Consider the following 22127-nt stretch of genomic DNA (forward strand, 5'->3'; position numbering starts at 1 on the left):
ATATGAAATAACATTGACATCCCGCCACCATGCTGGGCAGGCACATGCTGAGGAGTCAAACACGTCGCTGTTGGAAAGGGTAACCTGAACTTCGCAGCGGTGAAGTGTTGATTTCGTCGACGAAAACTATGACGAGAAATGTTCCATTCTTCGACTACCTATTTTCACCGATGAAAACTAGACGTTAACTAAATAAAAACTAAGTTGTGATGACAAAAACTATGAAGAAATCTATTGACATTTTCGTGAACAAATAAAAACTAGACTAAAATGTGCATATTGGTCCGTGATCTGTGCGATAACTGGACAGGCGACCTGTCAATCACGGCCCAAAACAAAAGTCCGCTTTATCGTCTATTTGACTCTAAATGGGACCATGATTTAGAAAATGAACATCATGCTGTTTTGAAGAAGACTTGAAACTAGTGATTGAGACCATAAACTCATTAGGAAAGTGTTTACTGAAGTCATAATCAAGGGAGAAGTACGCTCATTTCCCCATCCACTTCAATACAATCAGACTTCTTTTTGCAGTGAGTGGAGTCGCCCCCTGCTGGCCATTAGAAAAAATACAAGTGGTACATGGCTTCATTTTGCAGAACAGGAGGTTGCCCCTTGGTTCTCAAAGGAATAGTTGTGGTAATTCGTTGTCTGTTCAGCCATGGTGGCTGTGCTGCTCATGCTAAGTAACTTCTCCTCTTCATTCCAAACAAGGTGGAAACATCTCCTGGAGGACTTTGGCTGTTTGGAAGATCAAATGGAAAGGCTTTCATGAACTGGATATACTGTAGGTTGAATCACTATTGTTTCATATTGATTACTTTTAATTCACTAGAAATGATCCCAATGGGAGAAGAATGGCTATTGTAATCCTAGGTTTCTCTCTGACTATTAGTACCTCTCCATAGCGTAGACAGTTATATAATTCAGTACTAAAATAAACAACTAAAGTCTTCCTAAATGTGATCCAGTGGGGTTTTGCGGCCCTAATGGGGCAGGCTATGTCCTGGGAGTGATTGAAGCAGTGCTGCACAGTATGAGGCATGGAGGGGGGGGGGAGCACACCTCCTGGTCTCTCGTGCTGAGAAGATAACAGAATTAGATCCAGCCAGAGGCAACCATTTACTGTGCTTACTTAGGGCTGAGTGGTTCAACATGGCTGCTGTCATGTGAAAACCACAGAGTGTAAAAACATGGACGCATGTGATGTCACCCATTCGTTTGTGGACTCCTGTTTTGAAGCTTGGCGTTTTTTGCCGGAGCCATCTGGTTTCCCACAGAGCCACACAGCACCTCCTGCTATTGGTCTGTTATCAGCGAGCTGTGTGATCACTGGACAGGCGACCTGTCAATCACGCCCCAAAACGGTCTTTTTATTGATTGTCTATTTTACTCTAAAGGGGTGAGTTCTTCTATTAATATTGACCCCTGTACAGTTGTTATGAAAGATTAAAGTCTATCCACCTTATTTCTAGCTGCCATGATGCCTGATGGGTGCTTCTTCCGCTTCCGGTGTAATAGACTGTTTTTTAACTTGACAAAAAAAACGTCTATGAGGATTTTACAGCAGAGCCATTCTGCTCTATAGCCGTGTCGTTCGGGTGCTGGGATAACGTAATGCATTGTGGGTAGTCGGCTACTGTGGCTAATGCTAGCGGCTAGCGTAATAGTTACTTTACTTGGCAGTAAAACGCCACTGAATGACCAAATTGATTTAACTTTTAACCATTTCGAGTAACACTGTTTCCATACGGACCCCCAGCATTGGTTAGTGACTATATTTATAACTTTTATAGCGTACTCCAGTTTCCGGTTTATAATTCGGGTCTGCAGCAGAGTATAACAAAGGAAATGGCAAGCTGCAACAATAAGTCACGTTAAACCGGACCTTGTACCCACAATTATTTTTTACAGTGGGGCATTCAAAAATAAGGTGGATAGAGCCCAAAACCATATTTTGAACCAGGCTGGAAACATGTTTATTTCTGCTGTAAAGACGGGCATTTTAACATGGGGGTAAATGCGGAATGACTCCCTTTTGTAGCCAGCCTCAAGTGGCCATTTGAGGAACCCCGGTTTTTGTCGCTTCCGCATTGGCTTCACATTTACAAGCCGAAATCTCCCCGCTCGGTGAAAACTCCAGTTTTTGTGATTTTTTTTTGGTGAATGTTCCAAATCCAACTTCAGCTCAAGGATGCCATGTTCTGCTATGGGGTTGGGAAACCCCTAAGACCCTACGAGCTTTTGAAATCTTTTCCAAACCGATGGGATAAACTCAAAAAGTTGACATGATACAAGGTTTTCAGAAGAGTCTCAGAAGACTCGTCTCCTTGTAGAAGTGAAAATATTCTCATTTTGGCCGGAGAGCCTTCCTCCTCTTTCTTATCCTCGGATGACACTTTTGGTCCTCGTAAGGACAGGAATACAAGTACACACCGACAGGACCACCTCCACTTCAATGAGAAAATGTCTCCGGCGGGGAGGGGAAAACACTGCTTGTTTACGCCGAGCGGCATCCTCCCCGCTATGAATTGAACCATTTGACTTCTCTACTACGAAGCCTTTATCCCTCTAACTGGCACGGAGACAGAGGATATCAAAGTGTGAAGCGGAACGGCACACAGTGAAAACACTCTTTTGTTCATGTTGCTGTAGCTGCTCACTGTGGGGCCGCGCGTGTGGAGTCAAATGTCAAGCCTGACCCCTACTGGCAGCCGGGAGTATGGTTCAAAGTCAGCCGCACTCAGACAAAAAGCTCCGGTCGCCGCATAGAAGAACATTTTCCTCCGAGTCTCTTTTTTTTTGCGTAATGTTTATTTCTTAAGGGGGGCGATGACCTGTGCAGAGGGATTTGGCTTATTTTCTCTATAGATTATGGTAATTGGAGCAGGAACACGGTCTCATTAAGAGGGCGAGCGAGGCTGGCGAAGGCGCAGGAATAAATGGTTGGCGGACGGTGTGAGGAGGCAAATAGCTGGGCGGGATGAGAGAGAGAGAGAGAGAGAGAGAGAGAGAGAAAGAGAGAGAGAAAGAGAAAGAGAGAGAGAGGCGTAAACAACAACCCCCAGCTTCATGCAAGAGCAGCTTGGCTATGCTCATACAAATACGACGGGGGGCACACACACACACACACACACACACACACACACACACACCCACACACACACACACACACACACACACACACACACACACTTGTCTTGACTATACTAGTGAGGACCTTCCATTGACTTTATTCATTCCCTTAGAATTAAGGCTTACTCTGACCTGGACCAATTCCAATCTTAACCCTAAGTCCCAATGCTAAAACAACATTCACCTCAGGCCTAACCTAAACCTAAACCTAAGACTACAGTAGGTTTCTGTTTTTCAGACAGCCAAATTCAAGTCTTGAAGCTGTGAAACTCTCAATTAATTCTTAAGGGAGACGACGTCCAACTGTGTTTAGTGAAGCAGATACTGTATCTGATGATGCAGATTGCTCCAACTCCAATCTTGAATTTCATGTTTTAACTTCAGTTGAATGACGACATGCTCCTCCTATAAAAAAAAACCATTGGATGAACTCTGACACTGTGAAGATAGCAGGCTTTCACGGGACAACAAGTGTTCAGACTGACATATTGTAATAGTGCACACGCAGCACAAAGAAACCTGTCTTTTGCATGGTGAAAAATACCTCTAATAACGGTAATATTCTAATACTTTTTAAGGAAGCACAGATACAGTACCCTATAATTCCAATGTTAAACGTAAACGCAAATCCTCAACCTAGACTAACCCCTTGTAGAGGTGAAGACCGGCCAACATGGACTCACTCCAAAACTCAAACTGGTTCTCACAAGGATAGAAGTATAAGAACACACACACACACACACACACACACACACACACACACACACACACACACACACACACACACACACACAGTGGAGATGAGTTTTGGCCTGCGCTGGGATGATTAAAGTTCATTACCACCTTCGTCTACATCTGTGACTGTGGGAGGACAGAGGAATAGCACTGTGAGGAATAGCACTGCGAATACAATCGGAGAGCAGCCACCTATCTGTCTTCGTTAAGAGATAGACGGCACACACAAATCAAATCGAATCAAAATGTCTGCCATACATTCAACACCCGAGCTCAAATTAAAACTGCTCCAGAGTCGTGGGTTGGTGGAGCCTGCTTTGTACGAGGCGAGCGAGCGACATGCCTAATGAATGGCCAGGCGAGCGCCGGCTCAGACTATCTTTGAGCTGCTGATTTAATTAAGGGGCTTCTTGCACAACAAGAGTAAATGGATTTGACGACGCTTCTGCGCTTCTTCTTTTGGCCATTTCCTTATCGTGGGGGGGGGGGGGGGGGGGGGGGGGGAGCACGCCCACGGGCAATTAATGAACGGCGGTGTTATAATGCTGTCACTCATTTTCTAATAAGCTAATTAAGTAGAGTGACATCAACGTGCCTGAATAAACACGCGTGTTCTCTAAACATTCGCTAATAAAAGACTAACACACACAGATGAGAACCACGGGCTGTTTGCCAGTGAGAGCATGAGGAGATAACATGCATCCATTTGGTTAAAGACACATATTTTGGTTAGTTTAGTGAATTATTTCAAGTTTTTGATGTCAGAAACGACAAACCAAGTTTAGTCATGGTTAGCTCACTACCGCAGGACACATTATATTTGAGGCTTTTCTGCGTGAAGTAAAGCCATGTGTGATAGGAGACTGTGTATGGAGCTATTATCACTCAGCATAGTGTACGCTAAAGTGTTAGCATGGAGCTACATCTATCACTCAACATAGAGTATGCTAAACTGTTAGCATGGGCCAGTGGTCACATCTTCCATCGTTTACCTTTTTTCTTAACAATGACAGAAAAATCTGAAGGCTTTTGTCATTTTAACACAGGTCAATAGATTATGGCAGAGTTGTTGCGATCCTGTCTGTCAAAGTGACAGAGAATCTTGTTCTCTGTCATTCAAGCAATCTCTGTCATGGACCTAGTGTCACTCAACATAGTGCATGGGAAATTGTTAGCATGGAGCCTGCTATCACTCAACATAGTGCATGCTAAATTGTTAGCATGGAGCCTGCTATCACTCAACATAGTGCATGCTAAATTGTTAGCATGGAGCCTGCTATCACTCGACATATTGTACACTAAAGTGTTAGCATGTAGCCTAACACTCGACAGATATGCTAAAGTATTAGCATGGAGCCTACTATCACTCAACATAGTGTATGCTAAATTGTTAGCATGGAGCCTACTATCACTCAACATAGTGCATGCTAAATTGTTAGCATGGAGCCTGCTATCACTCGACATATTGTACACTAAAGTGTTAGCATGTAGCCTAACACTCGACATACAGTAGATATGCTAAAGTATTAGCATGGAGCCTACTGTCACTCAACATAGTATGCTAAAGTGTTAGCATGGAGCCTACTGTCACTCAACATAGATATGTATGCTAAAGTGTTAGCATGGAGCTACTATCACTCAACATAGATATGTATGCTAAAGTGTTAGCATGGAGCCTACTGTCACTCAACATAGATATGTATGCTAAAGTGTTAGCATGGAGTCTGTCAGAAATGTATTTCTTCATCTGCTTATTCACAGTCAGTGGGATGGGAGGTTCCTACCTTTTGTGGCCCCGGCGGCCCCGAGGTGATAAATAGCCCCCAGGACGAGCCACAGGGCCTTTTGCTCTTCAGCAGAGATGCCCAGAACCTTCATGGCTGCCTGCAGCTTGGTGAACTGCTGGGAGGATCGCTGCTTGTCCTCAGGCTGGAGAAGACAAGAGCAGACTACAACTTCAGCAGCAAATACTAGTAGGATTCATCAAATAAACATATAGAATATAAATAAGAGGAATGTAGCAAATAGGGGGTATTAAACATAATGCAATGGACAAATCCAGCACGTGAACAACATATTATATTGAAATGTATGTAGTATGAAAAAGCAAAGACTTACAGCAGTATGAGGGTGTGCAAAATAATGGCAGTAGAACATACAAAAAAATGAATGAAAATATGTACAATATGGAAATCTACAGAGAAATGAAATATGCGCAGCAATGTTTCCCATTAATTACCTCGAGTGTGGTGACCCACCATAGTCTAATTTGTCCTACCATAGTCTAATTTGTTAATTTTGCTCTCAAAGTGCACCAGATTGATGCGTTTAACTTTAAAATTGAGCAAATTTTCATGCTCCACCCACCACAGCCTCACTACATCCTGTGGGAAACACTGGTGCAGTATGAAATAAGTGTGAATGATAGAAACAGAGATATATGCAACATACACAAATAAGAGAGAATATGGAATATGAAGAAGCAGATGGAGTGCAAATGTGCTTTGTATTCACATCAGCAGATCTACAGAAGGACATGCACAGGTTCCTGTGATGACATTTATTTCAATACACACACAGAAGCTCACAGACAACAATTAAAGAGAGAGAGAGGCTCGAATGCATGAACACTTCTCAACTATTTTACTAACAATAAGTAAACTATTTTACTAACAATAAGTAAACTATTTTACTAACAATAAGTAAACTATTTTACTAACAATAAGTAGAAACAAAATCTAAAAAACTTCAATTTCTATTCGTACACAAAATATAGAAATTCAAGCACTTTCAATGACCCATGTCTTATGTCTATTTACAAAACAATCTTTGACAAGTTTTCAAGGATGTCAAAGACATAGACAAAAGACACATTTTTCTCTTTTCATGCTTAGGCATCATTGTGGTGCTACAGACAGACGGCCCTGAATCACAGCATCGAGTTGTCATTACCTTCGACTGCGGCAGGATCCCGAAAGCGCTGTTCTCTGCAAAGTGGTTGAAGTGCAGCTCGGTTCTGGGGGCAGAGGGATTTCACAGTGAGAATGGACGGGTAAAATGGCAGGAAATGAGACAGAGTGATGAAGGAGCGGTCATTGAAAACCTGCCTGGCGGCCATTGCGGGTCAAAACCTGCAGGACGCCGCCGCTTGGACGAGACGAGGCTCGCCGAGGACAAAAGCTGTCCGTTATCTTTGTGCGACGAGACAGTGAGAAAGAAAAGTGGCTGCAGCAAAGTAATGTGAAGACGCTGCGATCCACATTGTCGGGATGACGTGTCATTTCAGTCCAAGGTTTAGCAGGCTACATTGAAACAATCCATGCCTGGACGAGTACATGAATGCTCTAGAGCCACATGCGGCTCCTTTATGGATAGTTGTGGCTCTTTTAAGTCCTACTTAAAATAAATAAATAAATAAAAATCTATAATAAATAAAGGGAGGAATGGGACTTTTTTGGATTGTGGCTTTTTTTTTGCAAGGTCCACTGCAAGTGTTTACTCATTTAGTGTGATCACCCTGACAGTTGTTCTATAATGGCAGGTTTTCCTTCAAATCTCACATCAATAATATCACCCGGTCTGCTTACTTCCACCTACGCAACACCAATCGTCTCCGCCCTTCCCTCACCCCCCACACCACCGCTATTCTTGTGCACAGCCTTGTCACTTCCTGCATCGATTACTGTAACTCCCTCCTCTTTGGTCTCCCTCAGAAATCCCTCCATAAGCTCCAACTGGTCCAGAACTCAGCCGCCCGCATCATCTCCAAAACCCCCTCCTTCCATCACATTACCCCTGTCCTACAGCAACTTCATTGGCTCCCAGTTAAATTCCGCATAGACTTTAAAATCCTCCTGCACGCATTCAAAGCCATCCACAACCTCGCCCCTCCTTATCTGTCTGACCTCCTCCACACTGCCACCTCTACCCGCTCCCTCAGATCCTCCTCCTCCATCCATCTCTCTCTGTCCCTTCTGCCCGGCTCACCACCATGGGGAGCAGAGCTTTCAGCCGCTCTGCTCCCAAACTCTGGAACTCACTCCCTCCTGACATTCGCAATATTGACACCCTCCCTGTTCAAATCCAGCCTCAAAACTCACCTTTTCAAATTAGCATACTCCCTGTAATTTCCATGGTGTTTTCTTTGTTTACTGTTTAGTTTCTTTGTTGTTGTTCTATCTTATTTCCCTTGCACTCTCTTATATTTTATACTGTTTGCTTGTACCTGTTGCTCTGCATCTCATTTTAACCCTGTAAAGTGTCCTTGAGTGACCTGAAAGGCGCTTTTAAATAAAATGCATTATTATTATTATTATTAACTCTATGATGAATATGAAAATAGGATATATAGAAAATTAATAAATAAAACAATAATAAACTAATTTAATAAATAAAATTGTTGCTATTAAACACAGACATCCCCATATATGCTCGGCAGCAGTCCGCCAATATTAGCCACATTCAGGATCAAACAGTGAATTTATTTTCCATGCCATGCTGTAATTGGCAGTTTGATATGTATGTGGGTCCGAAGAGAATATGATTATGTACCAAAATCTCAAAACAATAAGGCGCTTTAAAGAGCAAACTAGAACAATATCACTGTATTCTATTAAAAAAAATGTTTTAATGCTATGTGGAATTTAATTTTAGACCAATTTAACACATTCACTGCCAGCCTTTTTTTTTTACTGTAGGTAGGTTCTGCCAGAGGGTTTTTTTGAGGATTCTGGCTCATTTTACAAGAGCCGAGGATTATTTTCTGCTTTGACTTTGTGAACACAAAGTTCACAAAAGTACTAATAGAATGTGTGCTTTCTCTGTCTAAAAGAGTTAGTTTGTAGAGTTAGTAGTTATGTAGATATTAGCCGTTGAGTACAGCATGGTTTCATCGTCTGAGACTGAAAGCTGAGATAATCGCAGTTTTGTGAAATTCAATCAAACAGGCAGAACAGTCACTTTAACCATTTATTTTTGGCATCAGTGAGAGATCAGACATCTAAACAATATAGTTCTGAACGCCCTCTCCTTCAAACTCCTCCCTCCGTGGGCGTGTCTGGTGGCTTTCAGCCTGCGTTTGTCACAAGCGAGTGTTCTGCTGCTGCTGCTGCGAGTTTGAGCAGCCTCCCTCCCTGGCAGCGAGTGTGGATAGGGCTCACTCGTGTCTTGGGTTTGAGAGCTTTGATGAAGCTTTGTGCGATTCTAGGCTTTATGCTGCGTGTTTCAAAGTGTGTTTTCCACCCAGTCTATTTTTGGAATCCCCCACCGCCAGCTCCCAGCGCGATAATGCGCGAAAGTGAAAGCGTTTTCGCCAATCCATTTTACAGTAGAGAATGGTTTCCTCGCGCGTTCCCCTACAGTTTTGGCTCTGCTTTTGCTAGTGTGGAGAGCACTGTCGCCACTTAGTGGGTCCGTGGAATGGGTTGTACATGTTCGCCGGCTCCAATATTTTTATAGGAGACGTGGGGGGCATTGATCCACGTAGCACCGTCAAAAAAAAATATATATATTTTTTGACGTCTCAACTCGTCATTGGCAGTGAACCGTTGGATTGTGTTTGACGAGTCAACTCGTCATTGGCAGTGAACGTGTTAACTATCAAACCAAAGCAAACAAAAGTATTTTTCTGATTGACCGTACTGTAGCTAATGAATGTTCTGAGGCCAGCTTAGGCCTAGAGGGGTCACCTGAGGGCGCTGTCGGCTCCGGCCATCATGTAGTAGAAGACGTTAAAGGTGGACTCGGACTCAGGACGTCTGGTCACCCTCAGCTTCTCCAGCAGCATCGTCTGAGAAGACCAGACCGATACGACATATTTGAAAAAATGACTAACATCGGGCGATACAATATGATTGCCGATATATTGTGGGAGATCCTAATCTATATGTAGTTAGCGTGGGGGTTACCTGGATAGAAGCAGAGGCCACCTGTCCAGCCTGGTCAAAGTCCAGGGACACGATCTGGGAAAAGCGACTGGCGTTGGTGTTCATGGCGGTGGCGCTGTTGCCGAAAGCTTCCAGGATGGTGTAGACCGCCTGCCACTTTTCCGCTGGGAATGGGTGAAACAGACAATTTCACCGTCAAAAACGAGCAGTTGGTTTTAAGGACTGAAGGAATTTGACCAGAGTGAACTATATAGAGCTAAAATGACTGAGTAAGAGCTAAGATCTGACCGTCGTCCACCCCTGTCTGGTATTTTGCACTCCAGCTAGTTGCCTTTGATGTTGCCTTCATGCAATTGACTGAATATAAAACGTCACATTTGAATGCGAGGCACAGCAAAGAGACAGCTCTGCTGAGATAGTAAATGACGGCAGAATCAACCTTGATGCTAATAAGCTCTTTGTTCTGCTGTTTCTTGACCTGACTGACCATCGTATTAAATAGATTGCATAAGTGGGTTGGTCTTACTGGCACGGTTTTAAATTGGTTCAGGTCCTAGGGTGTCCGGGTAGTGTAGCGGTAGATTCCCTGCCTACCAACACGAGGGTCGCAGGTTCGCAACCCCGTGTTACCTCCGGCTTGGTCGAGCGTCCATACGGGCACGAATGGCTGGTGTCTGCGGGTGTGAAGCCGGATTAAGGGTATGTGTACTGGCGGCTGCACTAGCGCCTCCTCTGGTCGGTCGGGGCGCCTGGTCGGGGTGGAAGGGAACTTGTGGGAATAGCGTGATTCTCCCACATGCTACGTCCTACCGGTGAAGCTCCCCCTGTCAGGTGAAAAGAAGCGGCTGGCAACTGTGCATGTGGCGGAGGAAGCATGGTGCTAGTCTCGGCTCTCCCCAGATCGGCAGAGGGTGGAGCAGCTGTATAGCTCAGTCATGCCAGATGATCTGACGCCTATGCAGGTCCTTAGTGGCTGTATTTCAAACATCAATGCATGGTGGCACAAAATCTTAAGTTGAAGAAAGACACAATTGCAAATTATTGTAATTGGGCCCAAGGCGCCACGAAAGAGAATATTAAATCTAATGCTAAGAACTTATGGTTGTCTTTGAGAGTGTCCAACTAAAACTGCCTTTTATCACCTGGATAATATAAATAAGGTACAGATTAATGCATGTTTTTTTTAGCAAGCAAAAAAAAACTATAGGACAGCTACAAAACGGCCAAAATACTGCTGCTTTTAAATAGGACCAGGAAGAGAGCACAAATGGCTCCTAAGTCCCCGCATTAATTACTGTACCAGTTCATTTTTGAATAGATTTTAATATTCTTTTTTATCATTTTTAAATAATTTCATGAACTCTCCCCTGATGACATTATACTGCAGATCTGCTTCGTAAATATGTTCCTGGCTGCAACTTCAGATCCTCAAATTGCTGTCTTTTAGTTCTACTTTTATGTAGGACAAAAACTTAGGGGGAAGTTTTCCGTTCCTATGGTCTCCCTCTGGATCTGCGGGCAGCTGAGACAGTAGTATGGTCTCCCTCTGGATCTGCGGGCAGCTGAGACAGTAGTATGGTCTCCCTCTGGATCCGCGGGCAGCTGACACAGTGGACATTCTTCAACATAAGCCGCTACAACAAAATGAACCCAGGAATGCAAGGTACGTCTGTGGCAGTTGTCTTCCCACAGTGTCAAAGGGTTTAGGGTGGATTTCCCCCACAGGGTGAATTCTCATTAGCTTAATTCTTGTTTATATCTTATATTTACCGGTAGTTGTGTGTTTTTCCCCTCGTCTAATTTAGTGAGTGGTACACAACTAGAGGACCAAACAATGAGACGGCAAGACCCAGCAGGATGACATTTTGAAATGCACAGTGGCAGGATAGATCTCATCGCCTCCCTCTGTCACGCTCCACTGGCTAAACGCTGAAAGCTAAAGCCTAGTTGGCAGATTACCGTTAAGCTAGAGAGCTGGGATACTTCAATAAGCTCGACTAATTATCGCTTTCCTCCATAGGGCTTCATCAGAGGGCTGCCATCACCACACACACACACACACACGCACACATGCACGCACGCACGCACACACACACCCTTATGAGACCAACCGTCCACCCACATTTGTACGTGTGCCAAGCGCCTTAAAGCCGTTTTCCCAAATTATTTAACACCCCCGTCAAACGCTCCCCAAAGTCTTCTTCATGATTTAACACCCCCGTCAAACGATCCCCAAAGTCTTCTTCGTGTCCTCTGGCTTAGGTTCTGTATTGCTGCTGCCTCACTCCGTTTGGCTCTGTCTCCTCTCATGCAGCTTGGATTCTTAATGAAGCAAAGAGAGACACATCGCAATGTCATCGCCTTTTTCTACCGGCTGCTGGCAAATTGATGTGAAGAAGATCTTACTGATGACTTGATGCCACGTCACTTTTGAACCCATATGACTGTGGTCTAAGCAGGTCTAAGCAGGTCCTTGGGCGGGTTCCGATTAGCTGATCTAAAGATTAGATTCTAGATTAAAAGCAAGAGGTTCACAAGGTTCACAGCGGTCTCAAAGTCTAGATCACAGTATAACGGTTGGGTATCGTATTGCTTACCGAGACGGATACTTATCAATTCTCTGATCAATATTCTACTCCCCTAATGTAACAGAGTGTGAAGAGCAACTGGGCACATAAAAACACACTCGACCGAAAATTCTAAAACTTAACTATAAGAAAATAAGTAAAAAAAAAAGAAAAGAAGCAAAAGCAGTGACACTAGCAGCAGAACTCACAGAGACAAAAAGATAAAGATGATGCGAATTATTATTCTCGATGATGATTATTATGACTGTAAGAGCAGTCCTTTCTGCGTGTGGGCTCACCAGAGAAGATCTTGCCGGTGCTGCCGGCGATAGAGACCAGGTACTGGACCAGGTGCTGGCAGTTGGTGGTCTTGCCGCTGCCGGTCTTGCCCAGCAGCACGATGGACTGGTCCTGCCGGGTGGTCAGCAGGTTGCGGTAGGCCGACTGGGCCACGGCGTAGACGTGTGGCGCCGAGTCCTCGCGGCGGCAGCCTTTGAACATGTGCATCACCTGAGGAGGAGAGAGGGACGGGGGTGGTGGGAGGGGGGGGGGGAGGAGAGAATAGGGAAAGAGAAATAAGATAACCCATATTTTATCATGTGCATCTTCACTGTGCAATACTGCAAATTTATGCAATAATCCAATGTGCTACTAAAGCCACATTCAGACAAGACGATACGAGCCCTCGGCAACAGTTTTTGGAGCTGGACAAAGAAAAAAACAGATCAGGGGTGAATTGGTTGCCGCTCGATTGCTATGTGTGAACTGTCCACAGGGGGGAGCGGGGAGCTGCTGAGTCACAGACACAGGCAGATATCTAGCAGGCTAAATATCCTTCATCGGGATCAACGTGCTACAGCCAATGAGAGCGCAGTGAGGCAGACACGGCCAGCGTGATGTCTGCTGTCTGCAGCAGGCTGCAAGCAGGCTGCAAGCAGGCTGCAAGCAGGCAGGTGGTCTGATGGAAAAAAGCAGTGTTTCCCCTACCATTCTACAGGCGTGGCGGGCCCGCCACGCCTTTAGTTTTTGACCCCTGCTTTAATTTCAATAAACCTTTATGGCATATTATTACAATACAACAATACTGGTGTTGACAGTAATAGAAGATGCCAAATCATTCAAAACAATAAGCATTTTGCTTTTAGAAACATCGTGCGAGCGTACTTGGGATGCCATTGCGAACATAGATGCGAACAGGTTAGCTAAAAGTTTAGCGTCGCCAGCGAGGGTCCCCACCGTTGCGGTCGGGGTACGTTTCGAAATCCCTCCAGGCCTGACAAGTTTTCTAGGGGAAACACTGGAAAGTATACGAGTCATTCTACCGGATTGGTGCAAACTGCTGTCCGACAAAAACCCCACCCCTTTTTTTAAGCATTTTTTAAGTAGCTATGCAAATCTTAGATGTTTACTAAGATCATTCTATCATCTATTGAAACCCCAAATAACCTTTGAGATAGCAGTAAACATAATAACTCTGACTTTGAACCAATGATGTAGAATGGCCCATAGAGACACTGCATGAAATAGGCCACGCCCATCACGGGGGAAATCGCTCCGTTCACTCCCATAGACCAGCATCATTTTCCTTGAATTAAACATAGCTAAAAGCTGTTGTGTGTGGTGGGGCTGCGCACACAACAAATGAAAAAAATCGCCAGTTAAAGTTTTGTTGTACTCCCGAGCAAAACAAGGAAGCCATTGAGAATTGGCAAGAAGAAAAATGTGGATCTAGCTGTCAAGGAAGTAAGTTGGAGTGTTCATCTTCCGTATATACGATCTTTTGGTGCAACACTCAACCATGCACAGGAGAACGGCAGGATTGGACGGGGGGGTTTCTGTTTTCCCCCGTTTTGGGCGTGGTTTCTGAATGATGACGCGCTCCGCAGTGTCTCTATACAGTATATGTTTTTGTAAGCGTGTGTTTAGACAGAAGAACCTGTGTGAGCCTGCGTTTGTAAGCGTGTGTTTAGACAGAAGAACCTGTGTGAGCCTGCGTTTGTGGACTCGTCGGGGACTCTCCTGCTGAAAGATCTTGTAATGTGTGATCCTCTGTGGCAGCTCAGTCATGTAGTGTGAAAACCAGAACGACACAAAGACTCCCCATTACAAGACAGACAGCTGTGTCATCTGAACACAACAGTGACTGACCACAGTCGGGGTAGTCTTGTCCATCCATGCGCTACTAACTAAGGGCAACTTACTTATTGCATTTGTATACATTATAGTATTATGTTCATATCTTACATATTTCGAGTTGGTCGACATCATCATATCATATGACTCATTATGCAACAGCTATGTCCTCGGTTGAGCCAACGATTAGCCAATCAGTGGCGCGGGGGACTGATGATTAGCCAATCAGCGCAGAGGAAGACTAATGCCGAGGAGTAATAACAACAATGGCGACTGGGGTCCATGTACATTCGGGCAGTTTGTTTTTTGTTTGAAACGGGAAACGAGAAGTCGGACGGAGACGTACCCGGTCGCCATAGACGAGATAGACGCTGCTCCCGACTGGATTTACTAACGTTAGATTCAGGTGGTATAAGGGTTAGGAGATATGGAATTGCCCTGGGGGAATCCCCTCAGAGAAACTGCTTATGCCTCTGACACACTGTGCGATTTTGGGCTGTCCAGACGAAAGATGACCAACATGAGAGAAACGTGGAAATATCTTTGGTCGTGGCAACAAAAACGCTGGCCATGTGTCGCGCAGTGAGAGAGGTTTAACCCATTGATACCTGATGCAGCATTTGTGTGTGTATCCCTTTAAGACCGTCTTAAAGGGATACACACACAAATGAGGGATATACACGCAAATGCTGCATCAGGTATCAATGGGTTAAAGTAGAACGATTAGCGAGCTTGTGACAATCTATCAGATGCTTACTGTATGCCACTGTACATTTCTCACAGTTCTAACATTCACGAAAGGCAATGATCTTTACAGGGCATCTGCAAGCTTCAACTAGATTTAAGACATTTGAAGACATATTGAATGTCACTTAGAATTAAATATGAGACCAGTTTTGCAACTGTAGAGCCTATGGAAATACTGTATAGGTCTGTGTGACTTCTACCACTACATTTCAGACTTAAAGAGCGTGGTGCAGGTATATATATATATATATATATATATATATATATATATATATATATATATATATATATATATATATATATATATATGAAAATAAGATTGCTACATAAAAGTCCCACATATGAATGCAACGTGGTGTCTAACCTGCACCATGCTCTTTAACATGCGCTAGGCCTTGAGCTTAGATACACTGTAAAACATTTAAGAGCTTTTTAAGAGCCTTGCCTTGCTTGACTTCTTTGATGTAGCTTCCATGTTACAAAATGAGCTGCATCTGTGTGTGTGTGTGTGTGTGTGTGTGTGTGTGTGTGTGTGTGTGTGTGTGTGTGTGTGAGTGAGTGAGTGAGTGTGAGAGAGAGAGAGAGTGAGAGAGAGAGAGAGTGAGAGAGAGAGAGAGTGAGAGAGAGAGAGGGAGAGAGAGAGAGAGAGAGAGAGAGAGAGAGAGAGAGAGAGAGAGAGAGAGAGAGAGTGAGCCTTCCCAGGTCTAATAGAACATCATTTGATGGTAAACAATGAAAGCTGAGTAGATGTTGGAGGCCGCTGGCCTCTGGGAACTGTAAGCTCCAGATCTCATTAGGCTGATTGGATTTCATTGTCTTTGGAGGGCTATCATCTCACACATCTTTCTCCATTTAGTTCAGAAGTCGCTCACCACTATAATAGGCAGACCACTAAAGGAGGAAAAAGTGTATGTGGGTGAAAGGAGTGTGTGTGTGTGTGTGTGTGTGTGTGTGTGTGTGTGTGTGTGTGTGTGTGTGTGTGTGTGTGTGTGTGTGTGTGTGTGTGTGTGTGTGTAGTGTACCATGGGTGTGTACTAGATGCACATCACTTAAGAGTTCAATGAAGGTTTGTGTGTTAGTGTCTGGGAGTCAAGTGTTAAATATCCATTTGGCTCTTAAGTCTCAGACAAGGTGCGACAAGTGCTTTGTTATTATGCTTCATCCTTATTACATTTTTATGGCTTATATATGTTACGGTGTGTGTGTGTGTGTGTGTGTGTGTGTGTGTGTGCGGTAGGGATGGGCATTTCTAGCAAAAACACTATTCGAAATTCGCTGGCCAAATTCGAATTTAATTCGAAATTCGAAAATAAAATAAAAAATGTAAAAAAATTTTTTTTTTTTTTTTTTTTTTCTGTGAGTGAAATGTTGCATTGTCTCCCCTGATTCTAAGTCTACGGCTTTATTAATTAATATAAAAAGCTTCTGCTGTGGATTTTTAGCTCAAACAAGCATTGCACCACTGAAGTAAAGAACATGTTACATGACATTGACATTTTCGAAAATAAAAAACAGTTTTGACAATCATGAGTGGTTCATTAAATATTTAGTAGGCTCAGGTCTGAGTGCCAAAGGGGTGCCAAAGTCACCCCCTCTCCCTCTTCATGGGATTTCATCCGCCATTCATTTTTCCATAAACCTTGCTTAAAATGCTTATAAAAATGGTTTTACTTGCTCAAACCAAGCGATTTGACTATACTTAGAATCAGGGGAGACAATGCAACATTTCACTCACACAAAAAAAAAAAAAAAAAAAAAAAAAATCGAATTTCGAATTTCAATAATAAAAGTCGACCTTGATAATAACAACGATTATTCGAAAATTCGAAATTCGATGCCCATCCCTAGTGTGCGGCTGCGCGCGCAGTGCACATTACAGGGTTGGGCTAACGGTGCAAACACACCAAGTCAGCTCGAGCAGGAGGAGCCTGGCCGTTTACACCAGATGTGTTTCGTTTTGCTCCACGGCGCTCACAACTTGACTTCCTGCCTGGCTTGAGACAATCGCTCGCGGCTCGCGCAAAAAAGTAGACCAGACGGCGATACTGGCGTTGCAGGGCGTGAGCCGGCGCGGTGCGGCCGGTCCAAACGGTCTAATCTGTTAACACGGGCACCGGAAGGAAACTGGCTGCGCTTCCAGGCACTTCGCCGCGCTTTAGCGTCTGGTGTGTTTCCAGCGTTAAACAGGTTTCTGAATGCTAATTGTTATCAATTAAAATCTTTGGGTTAAAACTACATATTTTTGTGCCATTATCCAATATATTTACATTTTTCATGCCCACAAATTCTAAAAACATATCATATCAGAGGAGACCACACTGACTGGATTGCATCTGATTTGAAATGGAAAGCCAATATCGCCCCCAAATATCAGTCCAACGGCGTGTGTGCGTTGTCAAATGCACGTGTGCGTCTGCTCACCTTCTCAGAGTACATGGATGGCGTGCTGAGGGGGTTGATGACCACCATGTTGGGTCCGGCGTAGGTGTGGATGAGGTTGCCTCCGTAGCGCTGCCTCAGGGAGTGCATGACGCTGGACTCGTTCAGGTAGAGCAGCGACGCCAGGTCCTCCGAGCGGTCGTACGATGGAGGGTTAGCCTAGAGCCGGACACAGAGAAGAAGAAGACCATGATGGTGTCAAAGGTGCCAATGATGATTTGGGTTTGATGCCTCATTTGTGTAACTGAAGACCTGGCTAGGAGGACACAGCTGTAACAGTAAATGGCAAAAGAATCATATTGTGATTATATTGCAATATGAGCCACAATTTTAGTGAGAATGCTACTTCTTGCATTTCATTTTCATTGAAAAAAGTACCGTATATAAAAAATGATGATGTGATTTTGACTGGGATCTGTACCAAAGAAGCATGTTTCCTTCCATCTCAATATAAATGTGTAGGCCAGGGGCATCTCTGTAGCAGCATTTAATGTTATGTTGTGACACATTACTGCTCCTGATATTTGGATATTGCACGTGGCCATTTTTTGCAATTTCAATATAGATTGGATTAATTGTGCAGCCCTAACTGCTATTGATTCACAGCAGGCCTCAGGCCTCCTGACACGTTTGGCAAATCACAAGGAACAAGGGAAAGTATTCTTATGGCACTGCTAATAACGATTAGCTTTCCAAGTTAGCATTCGACTGGCTATGAGTGAAGAGCAATCAGTCCACCAGATATTTCACCTTTTGACCTGACCAGGGAAAGCCCCAGGGCCATTAGGGTAACATGATCTGAGGGATACTGTTATGCCTGGGTCCAGTGTAGAGAGGGGTGGGTGCTGTTTGCAGCAGTACACTGTACATAATGTTATGGGTCCAGTGAAGAGAGGGGTGGGTGCTGTTTGCAGCAGTACACTGTACATAATGTTATGGGTCCAGTGTAGAGAGGGGTGGGTGCTGTTTGCAGCAGTACACTGTACATAATGTTATGGGTCCAGTGAAGAGAGGGGTGGGTGCTGTTTGCAGCAGTACACTGTACATCATGTTATGGGTCCAGTGTAGAGAGGGGTGGGTGCTGTTTGCAGCAGTACACTGTACATAATGTTATGGGTCCAGTGTAGAGAGGTGTGAGTGCTGTTTGCAGCAGTACACTGTACATAATGTTATGGGTCCAGTGTAGAGAGGTGTGAGTGCTGTTTGCAGCAGTACACTGTACATAATGTTATGGGTCCAGTGTAGAGAGGTGTGAGTGCTGTTTGCAGCAGTACACTGTACATAATGTTATAGGTCCAGTGTAGAGAGGGGTGGGTGCTGTTTGCAGCAGTACACTGTACATAATGTTATGGGTCCAGTGTAGAGAGGGGTGGGTGCTGTTTGCAGCAGTACACTGTACATAATGTTATGGGTCCAGTGTAGAGAGGGGGTGAGTGCTGTTTGCAGCAGTACACTGTACATCATGTTATGGGTCCAGTGTAGAGAGGGGTGGGTGCTGTTTGCAGCAGTACACTGTACATCATGTTATGGGTCCAGTGTAGAGAGGGGTGGGTGCTGTTTGCAGCAGTACACTGTACATAATGTTATGGGTCCAGTGTAGAGAGGGGTGTGAGTGCTGTTTGCAGCAGTACACTGTACATCATGTTATGGGTCCAGTGTAGAGAGGGGTGGGTGCTGTTTGCAGCAGTACACTGTACATAATGTTATGGGTCCAGTGAAGAGAGGGGTGGGTGCTGTTTGCAGCAGTACACTGTACATAATGTTATGGGTCCAGTGAAGAGAGGGGTGGGTGCTGTTTGCAGCAGTACACTGTACATAATGTTATGGGTCCAGTGAAGAGAGAGGGGGTGGGTGCTGTTTGCAGCAGTACACTGTACATAATGTTATGGGTCCAGTGAAGAGAGGTGTGAGTGCTGTTTGCAGCAGTACACTGTACATAATGTTATAGGTCCAGTGTAGAGAGGGGTGGGTGCTGTTTGCAGCAGTACACTGTACATCATGTTATGGGTCCAGTGTAGAGAGGGGTGTGAGTGCTGTTTGCAGCAGTACACTGTACATCATGTTATGGGTCCAGTGTAGAGAGGGGGTGGGTGCTGTTTGCAGCAGTACACTGTACATAATGTTATGGGTCCAGTGTAGAGAGGGGTGTGAGTGCTGTTTGCAGCAGTACACTGTACATAATGTTATGGGTCCAGTGAAGAGAGGGGTGGGTGCTGTTTGCAGCAGTACACTGTACATCATGTTATGGGTCCAGTGTAGAGAGGGGTGGGTGCTGTTTGCAGCAGTACACTGTACATAATGTTATAGGTCCAGTGTAGAGAGGGGTGGGTGCTGTTTGCAGCAGTACACTGTACATAATGTTATGGGTCCAGTGAAGAGAGGGGCGTGAGTGCTGTTTGCAGCAGTACACTGTACATCATGTTATGGGTCCAGTGTAGAGAGGGGTGGGTGCTGTTTGCAGCAGTACACTGTACATCATGTTATGGGTCCAGTGAAGAGAGGGGCGTGAGTGCTGTTTGCAGCAGTACACTGTACATAATGTTATAGGTCCAGTGTAGAGAGGGGTGGGTGCTGTTTGCAGCAGTACACTGTACATAATGTTATGGGTCCAGTGAAGAGAGGGGCGTGAGTGCTGTTTGCAGCAGTACACTGTACATAATGTTATGGGTCCAGTGTAGAGAGGGGCGTGAGTGCTGTTTGCAGCAGTACACTGTACATCATGTTATGGGTCCAGTGTAGAGAGGGGTGGGTGCTGTTTGCAGCAGTACACTGTACATAATGTTATGGGTCCAGTGAAGAGAGGGGCGTGAGTGCTGTTTGCAGCAGTACACTGTACATAATGTTATGGGTCCAGTGAAGAGAGGGGTTGGTGCTGTTTGCAGCAGTACACTGTACATAATGTTATGGGTCCAGTGAAGAGAGGGGCGTGAGTGCTGTTTGCAGCAGTACACTGTACATCATGTTATGGGTCCAGTGAAGAGAGGGGCGTGAGTGCTGTTTGCAGCAGTACACTGTACATAATGTTATGGGTCCAGTGTAGAGAGGGGTTGGTGCTGTTTGCAGCAGTACACTGTACATAATGTTATGGGTCCAGTGAAGAGAGGGGCGTGAGTGCTGTTTGCAGCAGTACACTGTACATCATGTTATGGGTCCAGTGTAGAGAGGTGTGAGTGCTGTTTGCAGCAGTACACTGTACATAATGTTATGGGTCCAGTGTAGAGAGGGGTGGGTGCTGTTTGCAGCAGTACACTGTACATAATGTTATGGGTCCAGTGAAGAGAGGGGCGTGAGTGCTGTTTGCAGCAGTACACTGTACATCATGTTATGGGTCCAGTGTAGAGAGGTGTGAGTGCTGTTTGCAGCAGTACACTGTACATAATGTTATGGGTCCAGTGAAGAGAGGGGTTGGTGCTGTTTGCAGCAGTACACTGTACATAATGTTATGGGTCCAGTGAAGAGAGGGGCGTGAGTGCTGTTTGCAGCAGTACACTGTACATCATGTTATGGGTCCAGTGTAGAGAGGGGTGGGTGCTGTTTGCAGCAGTACACTGTACATCATGTTATGGGTCCAGTGAAGAGAGGGGCGTGAGTGCTGTTTGCAGCAGTACACTGTACATCATGTTATGGGTCCAGTGTAGAGAGGGGTGGGTGCTGTTTGCAGCAGTACACTGTACATAATGTTATGGGTCCAGTGAAGAGAGGGGCGTGAGTGCTGTTTGCAGCAGTACACTGTACATAATGTTATGGGTCCAGTGAAGAGAGGGGTTGGTGCTGTTTGCAGCAGTACACTGTACATAATGTTATGGGTCCAGTGAAGAGAGGGGTGGGTGCTGTTTGCAGCAGTACACTGTACATAATGTTATGGGTCCAGTGAAGAGAGGGGTTGGTGCTGTTTGCAGCAGTACACTGTACATAATGTTATGGGTCCAGTGAAGAGAGGGGTTGGTGCTGTTTGCAGCAGTACACTGTACATAATGTTATGGGTCCAGTGAAGAGAGGGGTTGGTGCTGTTTGCAGCAGTACACTGTACATAATGTTATGGGTCCAGTGAAGAGAGGGGTTGGTGCTGTTTGCAGCAGTACACTGTACATAATGTTATGGGTCCAGTGAAGAGAGGCGTGAGTGCTGTTTGCAGCAGTACACTGTACATAATGTTATGGGTCCAGTGAAGAGAGGGGTTGGTGCTGTTTGCAGCAGTACACTGTACATAATGTTATGGGTCCAGTGAAGAGAGGGGCGTGAGTGCTGTTTGCAGCAGTACACTGTACATAATGTTATGGGTCCAGTGTAGAGAGGGGTGTGAGTGCTGTTTGCAGCAGTACACTGTACATAATGTTATGGGTCCAGTGAAGAGAGGGGCGTGAGTGCTGTTTGCAGCAGTACACTGTACATAATGTTATGGGTCCAGTGAAGAGAGGTGTGAGTGATGTTTGCAGCAGTACACTGTACATCATGGGCAGTGGGTCAGGCATTAGTATGCGGCAAC

The 22127-nt window shown here is 44.8% G+C and overlaps 1 protein-coding gene across 2 annotated transcripts in view; it reads right to left on the reverse strand.

Annotated features, from left to right (window-relative positions):
• Window positions 1-22127, reverse strand: part of myo18ab (myosin XVIIIA b) — a 213398-nt gene that overhangs the window by 103789 nt on the left and 87482 nt on the right. For both annotated transcript variants that reach the window (XM_083637540.1, XM_083637539.1), the window contains exons 5-10: window positions 17624-17800; window positions 12622-12832; window positions 9777-9919; window positions 9558-9658; window positions 6823-6886; window positions 5655-5799 (exon numbers count right to left, since the gene is read on the reverse strand). In XM_083637540.1, the coding sequence (XP_083493666.1) occupies window positions 5655-5799; window positions 6823-6886; window positions 9558-9658; window positions 9777-9919; window positions 12622-12832; window positions 17624-17800 (841 nt within the window). The remainder of the gene's footprint in view (window positions 1-5654; window positions 5800-6822; window positions 6887-9557; window positions 9659-9776; window positions 9920-12621; window positions 12833-17623; window positions 17801-22127) is intronic.

Source organism: Poromitra crassiceps (genome assembly GCF_964638095.1).
Source record: "Poromitra crassiceps genome assembly, chromosome: 5".
NCBI classification, from domain to species: domain Eukaryota; kingdom Metazoa; phylum Chordata; class Actinopteri; order Beryciformes; family Melamphaidae; genus Poromitra; species Poromitra crassiceps.